Genomic DNA, 19,847 nt, shown 5'->3' on the forward strand with positions numbered 1-19,847 from the left:
GGGCCACACAATAAGATATCTAACAAAGTATTATTAACTTAAACCAAACACCAACAGCGGAAATCAATATATTGCACTTATTGCTCATCCGAGTTGCCCTTGAGAAGGTGCTGTAAGTACATCCATGGCGCTCTTTGAAAGGGAGTTCCAAGCTCCAGATTTTGACCCAGCGACAGTGGAGGAACAATGGTAGAGGATGGTGTGTGAATTGGAGGGGAATTTGTTGGTGTTCCCGTGCATTTGCAGTCAAGGCTGAGGACAGAGGGAGGGGCATTATAGCCCAATAGTTGAGACTGACGATGCCATGGGATCGGGGCAGGGCCATAGGGTCCATGATTTCTAATTTGGCCCTACCTGCTGGCTTTCAAGGTTGTAGAGATTGGGATGTTTATAAATTGCTACTGTAAGACCTTGGTGGGTTACTGGTGTTTATCTTATCAGTAATAAAAACCACAACCAACCACTCTGTATCAGTAAGTAGAGAAATGAATATTTAAGGTGGTGGTTTGGATGATGATCAAGTGGGATGTTTTGTCTGGATGGTGCCGAATAGTGATAGAGCTGCACTCATTCAGTTTGACCAGGCTCAGTTGTCATTGACACACTTCATACCTCAGGGCGTCAAGTCAAATCTGCAGGCTTCCCAACCTCTCAGAATCAACTCTCATATGCTTCCCACTTTTCCGTAGTGTTTGCACAGCTTCACCTCAGCTCTCACCCAGCTCCATATCTGGAGAAGAGGTTAAATGCATTAGGTTTGTAATAAGATGTAATTCTCAACTTACCCTGCACAGGCCTTGCACACAGACATCATTTGTATCAGGCCCACAAGGAGTACCATCAGTGGCACGGTCTTTGAGTTGATAATATGCTGTAGTTCCAGCCACACGGCAGAAAAGTTTGCACCGATCCTTCATCAGAACTGCAACAACAGAGTACACGTATTTGCAATTACTTCAAATATCACAGGTTTCTGCAGCGTTGCAAACACACTGGAATACTTACTGCCACTGTACTTTGGAAGCCAGCGCACGTTTGGCGGCAAGCCGTTGATGTTAAAATGCTTCCCATCAAACTCTGAGCATTGCTCTTCCCTGAAGTCCTTCCTTCCCTTCGGACAAGGCTCTGTGTTACAGGATCGGAATTTCATTCTGCGACCCACACAATACTTCCCACCGTTTCTGGGTCTGTTTGGGACAAAAGCCAACAGCTTATGACAGAAGCAAACACGTAATTCGGAAGACTTGGACAGTAGGCAAAATCTCAATCTCGTGTCAATAAAAATTACTGCTTTATATGTCAGGTGCTGGAATGTCAAAGGGATAACACCAAGAACTTGTTTTCCATCAAGCAAAAAACTTAAATGTATGATTTTCTCAGTCGAAATTTATGAGGTGCACAGGATCATTAATCTCAATTTATCCACTTTATTAAACAATGTACAGACTGCCAAATTAACTTTCTTCAATCACCAAGAGAAAATGCTGGAAAATCTCAGCAGGTCTGGCAGCATCTGTGGTCTTTTGGTTTCAGATTCCAGCAACCACAGTAATTTGCTTTTATCTTTCTTCACTAATTTTAAGTCCAGTTATAGGGAATTAGACCAAAGTCTCAATATCAGCTGATAACCTGAGAGAATAACTTCTCCACTGAAGACAAAATGCAGCCACCTACCAGTAGCTGTCCCATTGGGTGCAGTCAACCACTGGCATAGCATGATCCTCATTAGAGATGCACACCAGCATTCTTTGATCCGCAAATTCTACTGACTCACTAAGTGAGTCATGCTAAAGTATCCAGTGTGGTAAAAACAATGACTGCAGTTGCTGGAAACCAGATTCTGGATTAGTGCTACTTGGATGCTGCCTGAACTGCTGTGCTCTTCCAGCACCACTAATCCAGAATAAAGTATCCAGTGTGTCCAGGGATGTGCAAACTGGATGGATTAGCAATGGGAAATGCAGGGTCACAAGGATAGAGTCTGGGTCAGATGCTGTTTGGAGGGTCGCTGCGGACTAGTTGGGCCTAATGGCTTGTTTCCACACTATGGGAATTGTACGATTCAATGAAAAGTCTTCCACTGCTTAGAAACTGAAGTGCAAAAATGCAGGACGAAGTCCATACTGAGAAGATAAAGATCTGAAGAGTTCGTATTAGATCTGAAACATCAACTCTTTTTCTCTTATCACAGATGCTGCCAAACCTGTTGAGTTTCTGTTTTTATTTCAAATCTCCAGTATGTGCAGTATTACCACGCTGAAAAATGTTGAATCATAATGTGCATTTAAAAACAAATTTTAAATTTCTCTGCAAAGCATCAAAATATTGCTAACGTTCAACATTTGTGGTAAAGAAATTACTGTGATCCTTCAAGATCAAATCAATGTTTGAACAACATGAACAATAAACCAATTAGAACAGTAAACAGAGTACTGCAAACACAAAGCAATACAGTTTGTGATTGTCTACCTAAGAGCATCAAATTGGTCAAACTGCCCTCACGAGGTGTAGAACAAGAGATATTGCCTTTAGATATTCTTGTCTCTTTGCATGACTGAACTTTATTTACTTTTATGTATGGCAATTGAACAAAAGACAAATAATACTTCTCCATGGAATAGCCTGTCAACTCTGAGATTTGTTTGAGAGGCCCACAGTTAAAGAGCATACAATTTCCTTCCTTTAATGGAGTGCAATAAAGCTCTTGTCAACAGCCTTATTTTAGGAGCTCAGTTTAAGAATGTCTTTGGGAAGATTGGAATGGTTTCCAAGGTACATGAAAATCAAACAGATATGGCTGCAGAATGTGAATTCACTGGCACCCATCACCCACCTCAAGAAATCATTTTAAATTGTCCGGTGCACCACAGTTCAGAAGAAACTTACTCTGGCTTGTTGCAGTCTCTTACTGCACTCCTTATCCCTCCACCACATGTTCGTGAACATGCTCCGTATGATCCCCAGGGTCCCCACTCTCCATCCACCGGCCTCGCTGCCATCTCTTTGTTCATGCAGATTCCACGCCGGCAGTGCTGTATAACAAGGAACAAAAGCTGTGTTTTAACATTACATAGTGGCTGAGAAAATGCGGCCCTTCATGGAATATAGCTGAGGGAAACCTTAAAGAGGACCAACCCAGCCTTTACCACAGTGAGGTAGACCCACTAGCCATGGGAATCAAACCCCTGATCTGTGGCACCTATCATAGACTGTGTGTAGGCTCGATCTTGATTATAAGATGGCACAGTGGTTAGCACTGCTGCCTCACAGCGCCAGAGACCTGGGTTCAATTCCTGCCTCCGGTGACTGACTGTGTGGAGTTTGCACGTTCTCCCCGTGTCTGCGTGGGTTTCCTCTGGGTGCTCTGGTTTCCTCCTACAGTCCAAAGATGTGCAGGTCAGGTGAATTGGCCATGCTAAATTGCCCGTAGTGTTAGGTAAGGGGTAAATGTAGGCGTATGGTGTGGGTTGCGCTTCGGCGGGGCGGTGTGGACTTCTTGGGCCGAAGGGCCTGTTTCCACACTGTAAGTAATCTAATCTAATCTAATATAACTTGACAATTGAAACTCCTGAAACACATTTAGGCCATTGAACATGTAGCCAACCTTTAAGATCTTTGAACATCAGTGCTTGTCAAGGACAAATATGAAGAGCATATCCTCTTGAACAAGGTATCAGAGGGCTTCTGCCTAAGAAAGTCATGGAATCAATTCTATTTTCCCTTTATCCAGACTTCTGGATGGCTCGTAAAGAATTCTGTCTGACACAACATAAGACAGTCTGCAGTCTGAGGTTCAGGTCACTCAAACAGACAGTTCCAGGCAGGAGTCCAGGAAGGTCTACTCCTGCTCCGACTTCTTGCCTTCTTGTGTGTGCTGTCACCAGTCTGTAGACAGCCTTATCAACATCACGCAGAATCAACACTGGGGAAAAGTACCTGTACCAGCTGGTTTAACTGTCTCAATAAACAGTTGTGCTCAAGAATGAAGATTGTTAATATATCTTAGGAGATATCCCAAGTGATAAGTTTTGACTTGCATTCCTTTCTAGCAAGCTTCACAGATATGTGGCTCATTTATGTGCCTGTGCTTTGCAAGTTATCTGATGCTCAGGTGATAGACTCTCCCAGCCGTGATTTTTGTTTAGTCATTTGAAAGTTCAGGCTTCACTGTTACTGTAGCTTCCCACCACAAAAACAGGGAACAGGAAATAAACAAATTCAGGTCTCTGCCCTACAAAAACATTTGGAGGGCATGGGAAATCTGAACGGCACAGTGCCAGCACTGAATTCTTTTTAAAAAATCTGTGCAATGGAAGATGAACCGCAGCAAGGAAGTCATCAAAGATCATGTCACAGAGTTACACGAGGCCTTAAACTGGTGCAATATTTACCACATGGAGACATCAAGCTTTCTACTGCTGTGTGCTCTCAAGAATTAAAAGAAGGAATGAAAAATAATCATTTTACACTTCAGCTCAGTGCAGTCAAATTCTGTTGGACAACACTTCTGTGAAGGGGCTTGGGATGGTTCAAGATTTTAAATGCTTAATCTAAATGCAGTTGTAGTTACTCCATGACCTCCAATGCATTGTACGTGAAGGTGGAAGGACAAAGTGACGTACTCACAAAACCACACAAACAGAGATTCTCAACGTCCACCATAAATTCAGGACAGGCACCATTTGCAGACCCAGATCTATATCTGAATGAAACAGGGGGAGTTGTGATGACGCTGTCACTTGAAAAGGGCACTTTGTCCTGTTTTGTTTTGAAGACAGGTTGTAAGGCAGAGACACCAAACTGGCTATTTCAAGATGACACAAGTAAACAATTTGTGAGGCCTATAGGTTTTTAATAGAAGTTGGAACAATGGAAGCAGCCTGAATGGGTGTGGCCAGCTCTCACTGATCCAGATTTCTGGGTTTGGTTTCTTCAGTAACATCATAAGCTGTCTGGGGTCTCAAAAGAGTTGGAAGCTTCAAAGAAAGTCTGCAACATTGTTTGACTTTTCTCTTGAAATCTCTCCTTCCTGGTTGGAGAACTTCATGTAAGAATCTGTGTCTGAATTTGCTGTTTCGCCAAGTGTGTTTATGCGATGTTACGGTACTGGAACAGTTAATTAGTGGTAGGTACTGTAGCTATTATTCAGTGATGTCTTCCAATAGTTCAGTTATTCTAAATTCTTCTTTCTTTTGCTGGTATTTTAACTATACTGTTTAAATAAATTGAGCTTTGCTTAATGTCAAATAGTTTGACTAATCACATCACACACACTTCGCATCTACCTTCAAAATAAGGAAATGTTAGGTCTAGGCTACCTTCTTAAAATATTTTGAGGGGGTCTGGTCTGGTCTGTAACAGAGTGGAGGTGGTATAGAGAATTTCAGCATCCCTACTATTCCCAGTTAGAGGTTAGCAGCACTGGTAGCAAGCTAACAGCAAACATGGGATTGTTTTACAGTGCTATGCTAAGTGATCTGAGGTATGAGTTCACAAGAAATTGCCATTTCAAAACAATATTACACTAGGGGTGACAAGTCACTTGAACACTTACAATCTGGAAAGAAAACCAATTAAGGGCAGATTGCTGTGAAAGATATTAAATATTAAACGGTATAACTGAGGAATTACTCAAAAATAAACCAATGGAGTACAAAAATAAACTGATGAAAAAAGTAACAACCAATGCACAAGATGAAAGAATGGTAAAGGTTTGGAATAGGTCATTGGGTTTATGCAAAAGGAATTTGAAGTGATTTGGGGAGTGTTGATGTTTTGGAGGAAGAAGCATTGGTATGCTAAAGGGAGTTGCTCGGTCTTATCAGTTAAATCGTAACCTCAAGTGTTGTGGCAATGTAAAATGTGTTCCAATATTATTTTGTAATTGGGCAAAAATCTCTGAAAGCCACCCTTCATTTTGATGCATCAAACATGCAGCTCGCAAAACACTGTGCTCTAAGGAAAGTGAAGGTCATACATAAAAACATAAAATGCAATCTGTAAACACTGTGGCCATAGAGTCAATCATACAGCTCAGAAACAGGCCCTTCGGTCCACCACATCCATGCCGACCAGGTTTCCTAAACTGAACTGGTCCCATTCACCTGCATTTGGCCAAAATCCTCTAAATATTTCTTATTCATGTCTTTTAATTGCTGTGACTGTACCTGCACCTACCACTTCCTTGGGCAGTTCATTCCATATATGCACCACCTTCAGTGTGAAAAGTTGCACCTCAGGTCCCTTTGAAATCTTTCTCTCTCACCTTAAACCTATGCCCTCTAGTTTTGAACTCCCCTACACTAAGGAACTTTGCTTTTCACCTTATCTATGGCTCATGATTTCATAAACTTCTGTAAGGTCACCCCTTAACCTCCTATGTCTCTATTTATGCCTGAGATCTTCCATTCCCTATAATATCCTGGTAACTCTTTTCTGCACCCTCTCTAATTTAATAATCTCCTTCCTATAGCAGGGCGACCAGAACTGCACACAGCACTGCAGAAGTGGCCTCGCCAATATCCTGTACAGTCGCAACGTGGCATCCCAACTGCTGTACTCTATGCATTGACCAATGAAGGCAAATGTACCAAATTCCTTATAAGGGTCTGAGGGACATGGGCTATGCCAGAATGAGTGGTAGATACAGGTAACTAATATGGGGAGGCCTACTTTGATATCAGGAGCAATGTGAAGGTATGGCATGTGTTGCCTGGAAATGGGGTGGAGGCAGGTTCAATTCAGACATTCAAGAGGACCTTGGATGTTTCTTTTCAATAGCAATGGTGTGCAGGAATTTGGGGGAGAAGGCAGGAGATTGGCACTAATTGAAAAGCAGACACAATGGGGTTGAATGGCCTCATTCTGCACCATAACAATGCTGTGATTCTGTGATTGTTTATGTTTTTCAGACACGGCATGGTGAGTTTCTCACTGGCCAATTGACAGGGAATCGTGCTTGTTAGACATATCATTAATGAGTCAGCCTCCCATTTCACTAAACTCTCCAAACAAGTCTTTGTATTTATTTCTTCTCCTCCTCCTGTGGTTCCTTGAATAATTAGCAATTATCAGACAAAACATGGCACCAAGCCGTGGACCAAGTTGATTTTTTAAAGAAAAACTTAATGGAGAAATAGGAAAGAATTTCAGAGAGTGAAGCAATTCAAATGTGGGGTATAGAAGAAGCCAAAGTTGGAGGAATACAGATAGCTCAGAGGGCTGAAGAGTTACAGTAAGTTACAGAGATACGACAGGAGGCTGCCAGTCCAGTTGAAGACAAGGATGAAAATTGTAAAAAGGACATGTTGGTCGAACAGGAGCCACTGTCGGGATAGCACAGGGATATACTATAAAAGCAGATTCTAATATGAGCAGCAGATCCAAGTTTAGTGAGTAATATGGAATGGCTGAATCTGGAATAATTAAAGGTCTAAATGAGTCCCAACACAGATTAGCCCAGATAGAGCACAGACACAGATGTGCAAGTAGGCAGCTTTGGTGATGAGAGGTTATGTGATCTTGGGGTCCAATGGGATGGCGAGGTTGTAAAAAAAAACTCCAGAAGATTACGTTGAAGAGACAGGTGATCTCCCTCAGTGACCTGTCAACACTGCGCTCCCAGTGATCAATGGTAATCTCCAGAATGTTGGTAAAGGCATGCCATTGAATATCAAGGGGCGATGATAGATTCTCTCTTGCTGGAGATGGTCATTGCCTGGCACTTGCGGCGCAAATGTTATTTGCCATTTGTCAGCCCAAAGCTGGAGACTGTGCGGGTCTTGCCGCATTTGGACACGGACTGATTCAGTGTCTGAGGAGCTGTGAATGGTGCTTAACATTGTGCAATAATCAGCGATATTGCCACTTCTGACCTTATGATGAAGGGAAGGTCATTGATGAAGCAGCTAAAGCTGGGTAGGCTGAGGACACTACCCCGAGGGGTTCCTGCTGAGATACCCTGGAGCTGAGATGACTGACCTCCAACAACCACAGCCATCTTCCCATCTGCAAGGTATGACTCCAACCAGTAGAGCATTTTCTCCCTGATTTCAATGACAGTTTTGCGAGGTCTCCTTGATGTTAGATTTGGTGAAATGCTGCCTTAACGACAGGGGCTGTCACTCTCACCTCACGTCTGAACTGGAGTTCACTTGGCTTTGTTTGGACCAATAGTGGAATGAGGTCAGGTTCCGTGTGACCCCGACTGAAAGTTAATTAACAGTGTAAATATTTTATAGGGTGAAAAGGCAATTGTGTCTACATTATATTGGGAAATAGGAACATTTGTAGAGTTTTAACATTACTGTACACAACTGCATGTACGGAATGAGCTGTCAGAGGAGGTAATGGAGGCTGATACAATTACAACATTTAAAAGACATCTGGGAAGGGTTTGGAGGGATATGGGCTAAAAGCTGGCAAATGGGAAGAGATTAGGTTAGGATATCTGGACAGTTTGGATTAGATTACTTACAGTGTGGAAACAGGCCCTTCGGCCCAACAAGTCCACACCGCCCCGCTGAAGCGCAACCCACCCATACCCCTACATCTACCCCTTACCTACACTACGGGCAATTTAGGATGGTCAATTCACCTGACCTGCACATCTTTGGACTGTGGGAGGAAACCGGAGCACCCGGAGGAAACCCACGCAGACACGGGGAGAACGTGCAAACTCCACACAGTCAGTCGCCTGAGGCGGGAATTGCCACTTCTGACCTTATGATGGCGCTGTGAGGCAGCAGTGCTAACCACTGTGTCACCGTGCCGCCCACTGAAGGGTCTGTTCCTGTGCTGTGCATCTCTATGACTGTGACTTTAGAATATTTTTCAGTGCCGGTGAGCAGTAATAATTTACTTCTTGAGCAGAAGGATGAACACTGTTTGATTAATTTTCCCTTCAGTTTTGTGACAAAATGCATGAATAGGTCAGAGACAGGAGCTGCTACCAAATTTTCCTTTTCCTCTGGACTTGCCCAGTGAGGGGCCATTGAACTGGAATATAAGAGCACCTCAAATACACATTACCCACAGAACTCTCTACATATCCCAGATACGTGCATATCCCAGTTAAATATCAACAATTCCAAAGACCAAACCAATGGAGAGAGTGACACTATTGAGGTTCTGAGTCCAATATGACTTCTGTTCATTTCAGGTGAACACTAGTTCTGCTCTCTCTCTCCACAGATGCTGCCATGCCTGCTGAATTTTTATTTCACTTTCTGCTTTTATTTCAGATTTTCAGTGACCGCATTTTTTTGTTTTGCCAAAGCATTGGCTGTGGGCCATGAATCTAGGTCATGCTAATGCACTGGAATGCAGAACATCCGAGAGTTTCCATCGCATTGATCAGATCGTTGGAGTGTTGTTTTGTTTGACAGTAAGCTCAAAAAAATCTGCTCGTGTGTAGGATGAGAGATAATTTCTGGATGGCAAAGCCACTGGCTAACTTTGAGAATTCTCAAAGCACAGATTACGCTCAGCTAACAGCAACAAATCATGAAGTGAGTGGGGGAATCCCTTCCTCGCCACTTCTGAAGGTCTCATGACAGACTTAGGAATCATACCACATTCCAAAATTACTACCCACTGATATCATTGTACATCCTGCATTGTTAAACAATGGTTTCATTGGTTCGGAATGATGCAATACTGAGGAAAGACTCCTCTGGGTCAAACATTATGGGAAGTCATATTTAATGTAGTATTGAAGGACTTTGTTTATGATAGGCAGACTTTAGGTTCTTCTCTGTGCTGAATCCATATCCAACTCTGAGTTCCACAGTGACCCAATCACACTACGCATCCACTTCTTAATGGAGGTGAGCATGATATTGCTTTTATACAACAGTACCACCTCTAAACAGCACTGGGTTGTTTGTACTAAAGGATTGTTTTACCACTGGACAAAGGGAACATGGAAAGAATATAGAAAATTCCTGAGTTATTAACTGCAGGTGAACTTGGGCCAAGAGAAACATCTCCTCCAATTGATTAACGCTATGTGAACAATTGGGTCATCTTTAGTTTTTGACACCAATCATTAATTGTCTCAGCTAAGAATTCTGTGACCATCTCAAAGCATTCTACGATAATGAATGAGTAGAATTTTCACATTTTAACCATTTCAGCGGATGCAAGGGATTTTGCCAGACCATTTCAACAGTTCAGTTGTGAGCAAGTCCACCTCTCCCCAATCGTTTGATAGTCCTGGATTTGGATATTGCTGAAAAGAATTCACATTTTGCCAAAGCTTTTCAACTGGCACTCATGAGGAAATGTGTAAGAAATGCTGAAGCAAAACAACATTTATGTTGCATGAGAGGAGAGTGCTGATTGGTTGGCAAGTGGTCGCTGACTGTTCGAGGCACTGGTATAGAGAATGTACCAGTTAACTGATGATTGGCAGTTCAATTCCAAGCTTTGTCTAAGATTGTCAGTCAGGTTTACAATATGGTGTACTTGTGTGTACCGGAAGCTACATTTAATAAGAAACAGTGCTCTGATCTTTACACACAGAAAGCTCATACAGACACACAATGCCCACTTCAACTCAATAAAATAAGTGGCAGTTTCGGTGAAGTTTATTTCTCATGAAAATGCCTTGATTAATTCAAATTAACCTGTGGTTAAATGTAAACAAAGCTTAGCAGTTAACTATCCATCATCATTAACTGGTGCTTTCGCCATGACAACACCACTACCAATTAAAATCCATTGTGAGCCAATCAGCACTCTCCCCTCATATAGTATAAAGATTGTTAGCTTTTTACTTTGGTATTTATTGTAAATTCTCTTGATGGGTGCAAGGCAAAGAGCTCAACAAAAGCAATCTTTGTTCCAGCAACTCCCTGAAGCATTGACAGGATAGTATAAATGTTTTCCACATAAAATATCACAGGCCAAAGCCTATCCTGCAAGACAGCTCTATGCTTAAAATGTCAAACAGAAGATGAGGTAGTTAGTTAGTAGTGATTAACTGGTGCAAATCTCATTTGAAAACTCTAATTTTGAGGAAAGAAGAAAAATCCAAGAGGGATAAGAAAAGATGTCACAGTTTTGAAATCCTGGAAAAGGATAAATTAATGAAAGAGTCTAACTCGCGCACAGTGAAGATTTGGGGAGGAGAAGGAATTTACCAAACACTGTACCTCACGGTTAGCAATGGACAAGAGGGAGAAAAATCCAAGTATCAACAGAATACAGAGTCAAGGAGGTTTCCACTGGAAAATAAAAGGTAAAATCTCGAGATGTGATACAAATTACATATTAGACAGCACATTTTTTTCCCTTGAATCGTGCTCAGAAATGCAAGATATTTGAAGAGTCTTTCCAGACATACGAGTTGTGACCATGTTTCAAACTGACTACAGAAATATGAAATATTTAAACACAAGGACAAGGACAAGGACTTAACATTTTAGATACGGAGGACCTGCGAGTTTAGGTGAAGGGTAAGCAAGGCCGGATGCAGCATAGGGTAGAGACTTTTATTTTTCACTCATTCACAGGATGTGGGCATCGCTAACAGACCAACATTTATTGCCCATCCCTAATTGCCCTGGGGGCTAAGTGTCAACCACATTGTTGAATGGTCTGGAGTCACACAGAGCCAAGATCAGGTTGGAAAGCAGTTTCCTTCCCTAAGTAACATTCACGAATGAGATACGTTTCTCCCCTCCCCCCCCCCCCTGACAATCAACAACAGTTTCATGATCATCAATTCCAGAATTTTACTCAACTCAAATTCAAATTCCACCCACTACCATGGTGGGATTAGAACCTGGATCACCGGTAATCATCACTCGATTGTTAGTCTAGTGATTATACCACTACATAATCAGAGGGTGGAGGAGTGAGTGCTGCCTGAAGAGGATTGTTATGGCTGAATCCTTAGGTGACAATGGCATTGGTTCCCAGAATTCTCCTGCCAGCCCATTAAGTTTGTGCACTGCTCTTCTGAAGTAGTGCAGAGTGAATCCCAAGTCAACAATGAGATGACACTTCTACATTGCAGCATTGGGCAGCGATCCCAGACACCTGTCCTGGGAAAGAACTGATCCTTCAGCAGAAATACTGCTGTCATCAGAACAACAGTGATCACCCTGGTCTGAGGTTCCTCTGGTAGCTAGAAATAAATCTGACCTTATGCCTTTGAAAAAATCCAAAGAAATTCAATTTTCATTGTCCCATGAAGGACATAAGGTCAGCCCAAGATACAAGGTTCAAGCACAGAATGATCATGAGATCTTTGTAGCATGGATGTCCACTGCTGAGATTTAGTGTATGTTAGCTGTACCTCTGAGTAAAAAGGTTTTGCTTGGCAGAGCTCACGGATATGAAGAAGCACATAGAAATAAAAGCCTTGAGGAGGACAGCCCTTCCTCCTCACCTTCCATTCCACTAATCTCCGGAAAATATTTCCACCACCTACAAATAGACCTCACCACCATAAATATATTTCCCTCCCCACCCCTATCTGCGTTCCACAGAAACCATTCCCTCCATGACTCCCTAAGTCCCATGCCCCCCACCAACCAACTTTTCACACCCAGCACCTTCCCTTGCCACCACAGGAGGTGTAAAACCTGCGCTCACACCTCCCCACCTCACCTTCTTCCAAGGCCCCAAAGGATCTTTTCACATTCAGCAGAGATTTTCCTGCATATCCATCCACCTCATCTACTGCGTCCGTGGTTCTCAATGTGGTCTCCTCTACACTAGGGAGACAGGACGCCAACTCGGGGAGCTTTTCAGAGAAAATCTCTGGGACACATGCACCAAACAACCCACCGCCCTGTGGCCATCCATTTCAACCCTGCCTCCCACATGCAAGTCCTGGACCTCCTTCACCAAATCCAAGCCACCCGACACCTGCAGGAAGAACCTTCATTTTCTGCCTTGGGACCCTTCAACTACACGGCATCAACACTGACTTCACTAGTTTCCACATCTCCCCTTCCCCACATCATCCCAGATCCAACCCTTCAACTCAGCACTGCCCTTGACTTGTCAATCTTCCTTCCCACCTATCTGCTCCACCCTCCCCACCGATCTATCACAATTACCCCCCCACCTGCATCTACCTATCACTTTCCCAGCTACCTTTCCCCCACTCCCACCCTCCTATTTATCTCTCAGCATCCGCCCTCCCCCTACGTTCCTGATGAGGGGTTTATGCCCGAAACGTCGATTCTCTTGTTCCTCCAATGCTGCCTGACCTGCTGTGCTTTTCCAGTGCTACATTTTTTTTGAGTTGAGCCTTGGGGACCAGTATAGTGACTGGGAAAGAGGATTAGCCATCACTTACACCACACAAAGAAGGGCAACTAAGAGGAACATTAGTCAGCACAAATATAATATTGGTGAAAATGACCATATTCAGCTGTAGGTGGAGGAAAGGTGTTCAGAATGACGGAGATGCTGATTTGACTGTTAACACTTCTCTTCATATTCAGGGTTAGATGGAGCCATTGTACTCTAAGTGATAGGAGAAGAACTGGATACAAGTGATGAGAGGTGAACAAATTGAACAGTTATCACAGGGCTTTTGGAGTTTTCACCATTCTCTGCATCTATGTAAGCCCTATCACAAAAGCAGATGAACTCAAAATGGATTTGAGTAGCAACCAATGATTGCACGCTTTAATGCAAAAATTCAAAACTAAAGAATTATCATAATACCAGGCTGACCTTGAAAACAGAATGGGATGGAATCTGCTTTTCAAATGCTTTCGATTCCCTGGGTAATATGGGGCTGAAGGCCTTAATCTGTGCAGTGTGTATAGTTTTCATCAATAATATCATTGAAGAACTCAGTCCACAGTATTGTTGACCTTAGGATATTGATGTACATCTGTGTAGCCCCATCACAAATTAATTCCACCCTTCAGCATCTCTGACACCCTGACTGAGCGGTTTTAATGCGGGTCCTTCACACAGGATCAGTACTCAGCGCTATCAAGTCAACATGGGGGTAAATCTTCAGGTACTGAATACTGTGGGAAATGGTGCTTGAATGATAAGGTAAAGAGGAATGGTAATATCCTACACAAAAGGTCAATCAGTTAAGAACCAGCCGATTTAGTCACATGTTAACTCATGACTCTGAGTAGACGCCATCTTCATTTCAAGAGACAGCAGTTCTAAGTGAGATAGTCTCAACAACCACATCATCCTTCTGAGCCATCTTAATGGAAACATAGATTATAACATCATGTAAAACATAAATGTCAACAGAATTCATGAAAACACATGGAACACTTCAAGGAATTTTCCAGAGAGTAACAATATGCGATGTATGGAAACTATAAATTCTGTTTCTATGCAATTAACATCTCCAGTATGGTGGTAAATCCTTGCCCTTGGACAGAACTTCACAGAATCATAGGTATAGCATGTGTCCCTAATTTCCTGTGTGAAATTTGGTATATGAAGTTCAACTATAAGATTATACCTTGGCCTCTTGCATAACAACATAGCGAACACTTAAAATGCTGAAATAAAATAAACATTACCTGGCAGAGCATTCTTTATGAGTTTGAGAATTAGTTTATTGTCTGGGGTTTATAAAGAAAAAAAATCACACAAACAGCCCAACTGTGACTTGCTGGTTTATCCCCCATATGCCTTGCCCAGATTATATTATACCTAAATGTAAAAGAAAAACATTCTATTCCGCATTTGCATTTAAAAATCAAGAGGTTATGTAATCTTATGAAAAATGAACAAACCAACTGAAAGATGAGATCCATCCAAATAAATTATTGAACCTAAATCCCTAGTTTATCAGGTGGTTAGTCAAATAAGATAAATAATTACCACAATTTCTTTGACAACTGAAGTTGCTAGTTAATTTTTTTTATTCATGCATGTGACATGGGTGTTGCTGGCTGGCCAAGTTGCCCTTGAGAAGGTGGTGGTGAGCTGCCTTCTTGAAACGCTGTAGTCCATGATCTGTAGGTTAATCCACAATGCCATTAGGGAGGGAATTCCAGGATTTTGACCCAGCGACAATGAAGGATCAGCAATATATTTCCAAGTCAGGATAGTGAGTGGCTTGGAGGGGAACTTGCAGGTAGTGGTGTACCCATGTATCTGCTGCCCTTGTCCTTCTTGCTGGATTTGGAAGGTGCTATCTCAGGATCTTTGGTGAATTTCTGCAGTGCATCTTGTAGATAGTACACACTGCTGCTACTGAGTATCAGTGGTGGAGGGAGTGGATGCTTGTGGATGTGATGTCAATCAAGCGGGCTGCTTTCTCCTGGAAGGTATCAAGCTTTTTGAGTGCTGTTGGAGCTGCACTTATCCAGGCAAGTGGGGAGTATTCCATCAACATACCCAATGAAAAGGCAAGCAAAGCTAAGATCCATGCATGACCATAGCAACAACTTTTAAGTGAGGCGGAACTGAATGGAGTAGAAGGGTAAGTAGTTCAGAATGAAGTGGAAGAGGATGCTGGCTGATGGGAACTAGTTAGACCTCCATTAAGGAAGTGCAGAGAGCTCAGAGGTCATCCTGGTGGAGGTTGAAAGTTGGAGGGATAGAATATCTGTGATAAAGAGCAGATAGAGAGGTCCTGGAATCTGGAAGTTTTTAAAATGGCGTCCAGCATCAGAAGAGAATGACATAAGAAGAGACCAGTTAAGGAGAGGAAAAAAATAGAGTCAAGGTAGGAAGAAGTCAGTTTAGGGAAACAGAAATGTGCTGAAGTGATACATCTATAATGGAAATGCTGTAAACGCATCTCAGGAAGCAATATGCAGTAGGGGATTGTGGGTTTTATAAAGTGGGAATATACAGAAAGAAGATCAGTGACTTCTGGACACAAGGGCTTGATGGTCATGGGCTTTTGGTCTATGGAGTAGCCAAGAGAAAGTCATCATTCAGCTCTGCAAGACGGAGATGACGTTGTCAGACATTGACAATAACCCCCCTTGTCAAATGTTTGATAACAACGCCAAGAATAGACCTGAAAGAATGGAAAGGAGCACGTTCAGAAGGAGACAGGTGAAAGTTACGTGAAAAATAGCCTTATTGGTGCTCTTTCGAAATTATTACTAACTCTTCTTTAACTTCCTGATAAAAGTCATACTTTTAAAATGCCGTCTTAAATGGGACGTTCTTCAAAAGCATCTTTACTTTAAAAAAAACTTGGTTACATTCTAATTAGCTTTCACTCCCAACACCATCCCGAAAGTTTCAGCGTTACAGTGATTGCTATGGCAACATCTGTAAGCCACTGAAGTCTCCATTAACCAGTCTCTTCTCTAGACAATTAAAATGAGGCGAGCAAAATAGACATGGGGAATATCAATAGATTTGGAAAAGGTTTTAAATTGGATGATACTGTACAATTGAACAGATGCACAGCAGACAAAATTTCACACTGATAAATAGTTGGTCACCTTCAATAGACAAAAGGAGAAAAGAACGTGCATTTACATCCAACTTTTCACAACCTCTAACTATTCCAACACACTTCAAATTCAGCAAGCTGCTTTTGAAGTGCAGTCAATCGAGGAACATAGAGTCACTAATTTGTCTACAGAAAGACAGCGATAAGATAAATGACCAATTTAAATGCTTCAGTAATGTTGGTCAAGGACATTGGGAGAAATCTCACTTAACATTGACAGAAAGACCTTAGACTTAGGGAGCGGACAGGCTAAATGCAGGAAGAATGTTCCTGATGTAGGGGAAGTCCAGAACTAGGGGTCACAGTCTAAGAATAAGGGGTAAGCCACTCCAGACTGAGATGAGGAAGAATTTCTTCACTCAGAAAAAGTTGTGAGCCTGTAGAATTCTCTCCCACAGGAAGCCGTTGGGGCTAGTTTGTTAGATATATTCAAGAGGGAGCTGGACGTGGCCATTGGGGGTAAAGGGGATCAAGGGATATAGAGAGAAAGCAGGAATGCAATACTAAAATTGCATCAGCCATGATCATACTGAGTGATGGTGCAGGCTCAAAGGGCTGAATGGCCTACTCCTGCACCCATTTTCAATATTTCTAGGTCTTTTCCCCACCTCACCTTGGCAACAGCTGCCCTACACTTTAGTGCGTCCCTCAGCATGTCGTCCTGGGCTTTTGGAATGTGTCAGTCTGCAAAACTCGGTTGAAGTCAACTTCTTGCTCTAGAAGTCAAACATGTTTCAGGCAGACCAAAGAGCGTCTTTCAACAAGTTGATGGTCCTCCAGGCGCAGTCGATGTTTTTCCCGATGTGCATCCCAGGGAACAGGCCGTAGAGAACAGAGCTCTGTGTCACAGAGCTGCATCTTTCTCCAGACTTCCTTTCCAGAAGGTGGTATGTGACAGTCTCTACACCACCTCCCTCCCCTCCCCTCCCCACAGCCTCTTCGAGGGCAGCACGCAGTGGCACACACAGTCTGGGCACAACATGAAGGATCTCACAGATACTGCCCTTCTCACCACCAGCCAAGTGATGTCTTGGTGCTTGTTGGAAAGTTCTGTCATTAGCCAGTCTGCTAATAATTTTGACAGGCTGCTCAGGGAACCACCTGACAGAATCCACCCTCTGGTGAATCGGCCATGCTAAATTGTTCGTGTTGTTAGGTGAAGGGGTAAATGTAGGGGAATGGGTCTGGGTGGGTTGCACTTCGGAGGGTCGGTGTAGACTTGTTGGGGCGAAGGGCCTGTTTCCACACTGTAAGTAATCTAATCTAATCTAATCTAATCTCTCCTTTTGCCGCACGATGGTATGTGCTGACCACTTCCTGATGGACTTGTGGTCAAAGGTGCTTTACTTTGCAAATTTCTCCATGAGATGATACAGAATGGTCTGTGCTTTTGTCAGAATAGTGTGGGATCTCTTACACCTGACCCAAGGGGGTAGGATTTGGTTTGAGGGGAGCCTTTGGCAGAATGCACCCTTCTAAAGGCAGCATTACCAACAAGCGCGGGCAGCCTTTACTCAGCGTGGCATGATATCAACAGCTGGATTGTGCGCTTCAAATTTCCAGAGTGGAGCTTGAACACGTGAGGAGAGTGCTCCCACTGAGCCACAGCACGCAAGGTTTGTTATCACTCTCCAGCCATTTTAAATTACTACAATTTGCATTCTTCCCTTGTGTTTTGTGAAGACTCATCACCTCTCAACAGCCAGATAGTCAAAATAATAATTAGTTCTATCAATCAAGGGGATGGAACCAGAACACCAGTCAAGTCCTGGCACAAAGCCCATCGACATTTTCCTGGCAATTTCTTACAGCCTGCAGCAATTGCAAACAACTAATTACACCTTTTTTTAAAAAACACGAATTTCAAACTGCATAGATTATTCAGCTACCAGTTAAATGAAACTGATTTGATTAACTTCTGATTACAATAATTCACAATACCCAACCCCCAGCATATCCCTTTGCCTCTAGCAGCTGCCTGTAGATAATGTATGTATATTTGTTTCAGTTCCTCTATACAAAGCCAAGAATCCAGTTATAAAGACATATAACAAAGGTTCCATTGTAAATCTGTGCTGTTAGCCAGTCTGTTTCCATAATGAAAACAATGAGATCTTACTGTTTAAAGCTGTGATAGGGTGTCATTGTCATTTTCATCGCACTAATTCTCACCATGAACACCATGAAAACCATGAAAGATATGACAAAATCTTATGTTTTGTAGAAATGTTCAAAGAATTGTAGCACAGAAGAGGACCATTCACCCATCATGTCTGTGCTGGCTGAGAAAAGTGTTAACTAATGTAATTCTGCTTGGCGCTCCATAAAGTGCATATCTGAATATTGTACATTTAAAATATATGGCCAGCCTCTAATTCTTCTATCAAGAAGGTTAAGTCAAAGCTCTTTAGTAGTTGACCTCACAACATTAGAAACAGGTCCTTCCTGTCTACTCCATCCAGGTCCCTCAATTATAAAATTCATACAAATTGTATATTTTATTCCTGATATAATTAATACAGGGGAACAAAGGGATCATCAGAGACATCACTGCAGACTGGTTATTTGGGTGAATTGAACATTTGAGCTTTCATTTAAAGGAGTAAAAAAAGCAAGCTTTCAACAAGTGACTGAAAAGAAAATTGTAATTACTAAAACTCGAGCAGTCATGTTTGTGTTCGAAAACATTTGTCAAGTGATTGTCAATACTGGACAGCTTTCTCAGGGGAAAGCAGAAAGAACAAGGAGACAAGTGAACAGCACCTGTAACAAGATAAGAGAGGCACCTACTCCACCTGCCCAGCCACAAATTCCCCGTTTCTGGGATCACTGCTGCTTCAAGCACGCAGCCAAGTCTAAAAGAAGATTTAATTGTACCAACAGAGTGAATGTTTGTAATTGTAACCTTAGGACCAGCATATAAATAAGATACGTAATAATTCAAACAATTTATGGTGCATGTAAAATTACTTCAATAGACCGTGATGCTCTTAACCAGCTGTTGAGCGGTTTCATGTCTTCCTGTTTGTTGAAGCCAGAATCAAACTAACATGAAACAACTGACAAGTAGGAAAGATTCTAGCTGTCTGTAAAGTACCAACAGATACTGAGCCAAGGGTGCAGCTGAAACAAAACCCAAAGGGTAGACGTCAGTACAGATTAATCCACAATATGTTTTAAAACAGACAATATAACAGCAGTGTAGAATTAAAGCATTAATGAATGATTCCAGAGTAGGGCTGGAAGTGCTAGGTTGGGAGTTGGTTCCGTACTTTCATTGTTCCAGCAGTAAAAAGGTTTCTCCTGACTTCTTATTGGATTTAAAAAGGAAATCACTTAATCATTAAAAATTTTTTTAACATTATTGACTACAATAAAAAAGGTCAGATTAATGTTTCAAATGCAATGTTTTAATCATTCATTT

General features: G+C 42.2%; 1 protein-coding gene across 2 annotated transcripts in view; it reads right to left on the bottom strand.

Moving 5' to 3' along the window:
* LOC140458248 (A disintegrin and metalloproteinase with thrombospondin motifs 20) overlaps window positions 1–19,847 on the bottom strand; it is a 378,126-nt gene that overhangs the window by 180,016 nt on the left and 178,263 nt on the right. For both annotated transcript variants that reach the window (XM_072552607.1, XM_072552608.1), the window contains 3 exons: window positions 2,887–3,032; window positions 1,006–1,187; window positions 786–922 (listed from right to left, as the gene is read on the bottom strand). In XM_072552607.1, coding sequence (XP_072408708.1) covers window positions 786–922; window positions 1,006–1,187; window positions 2,887–3,032 — 465 coding nt within the window. The remainder of the gene's footprint in view (window positions 1–785; window positions 923–1,005; window positions 1,188–2,886; window positions 3,033–19,847) is intronic.

Source organism: Chiloscyllium punctatum, chromosome 32 (assembly GCF_047496795.1).
Source record: "Chiloscyllium punctatum isolate Juve2018m chromosome 32, sChiPun1.3, whole genome shotgun sequence".
NCBI lineage: Eukaryota > Metazoa > Chordata > Chondrichthyes > Orectolobiformes > Hemiscylliidae > Chiloscyllium > Chiloscyllium punctatum.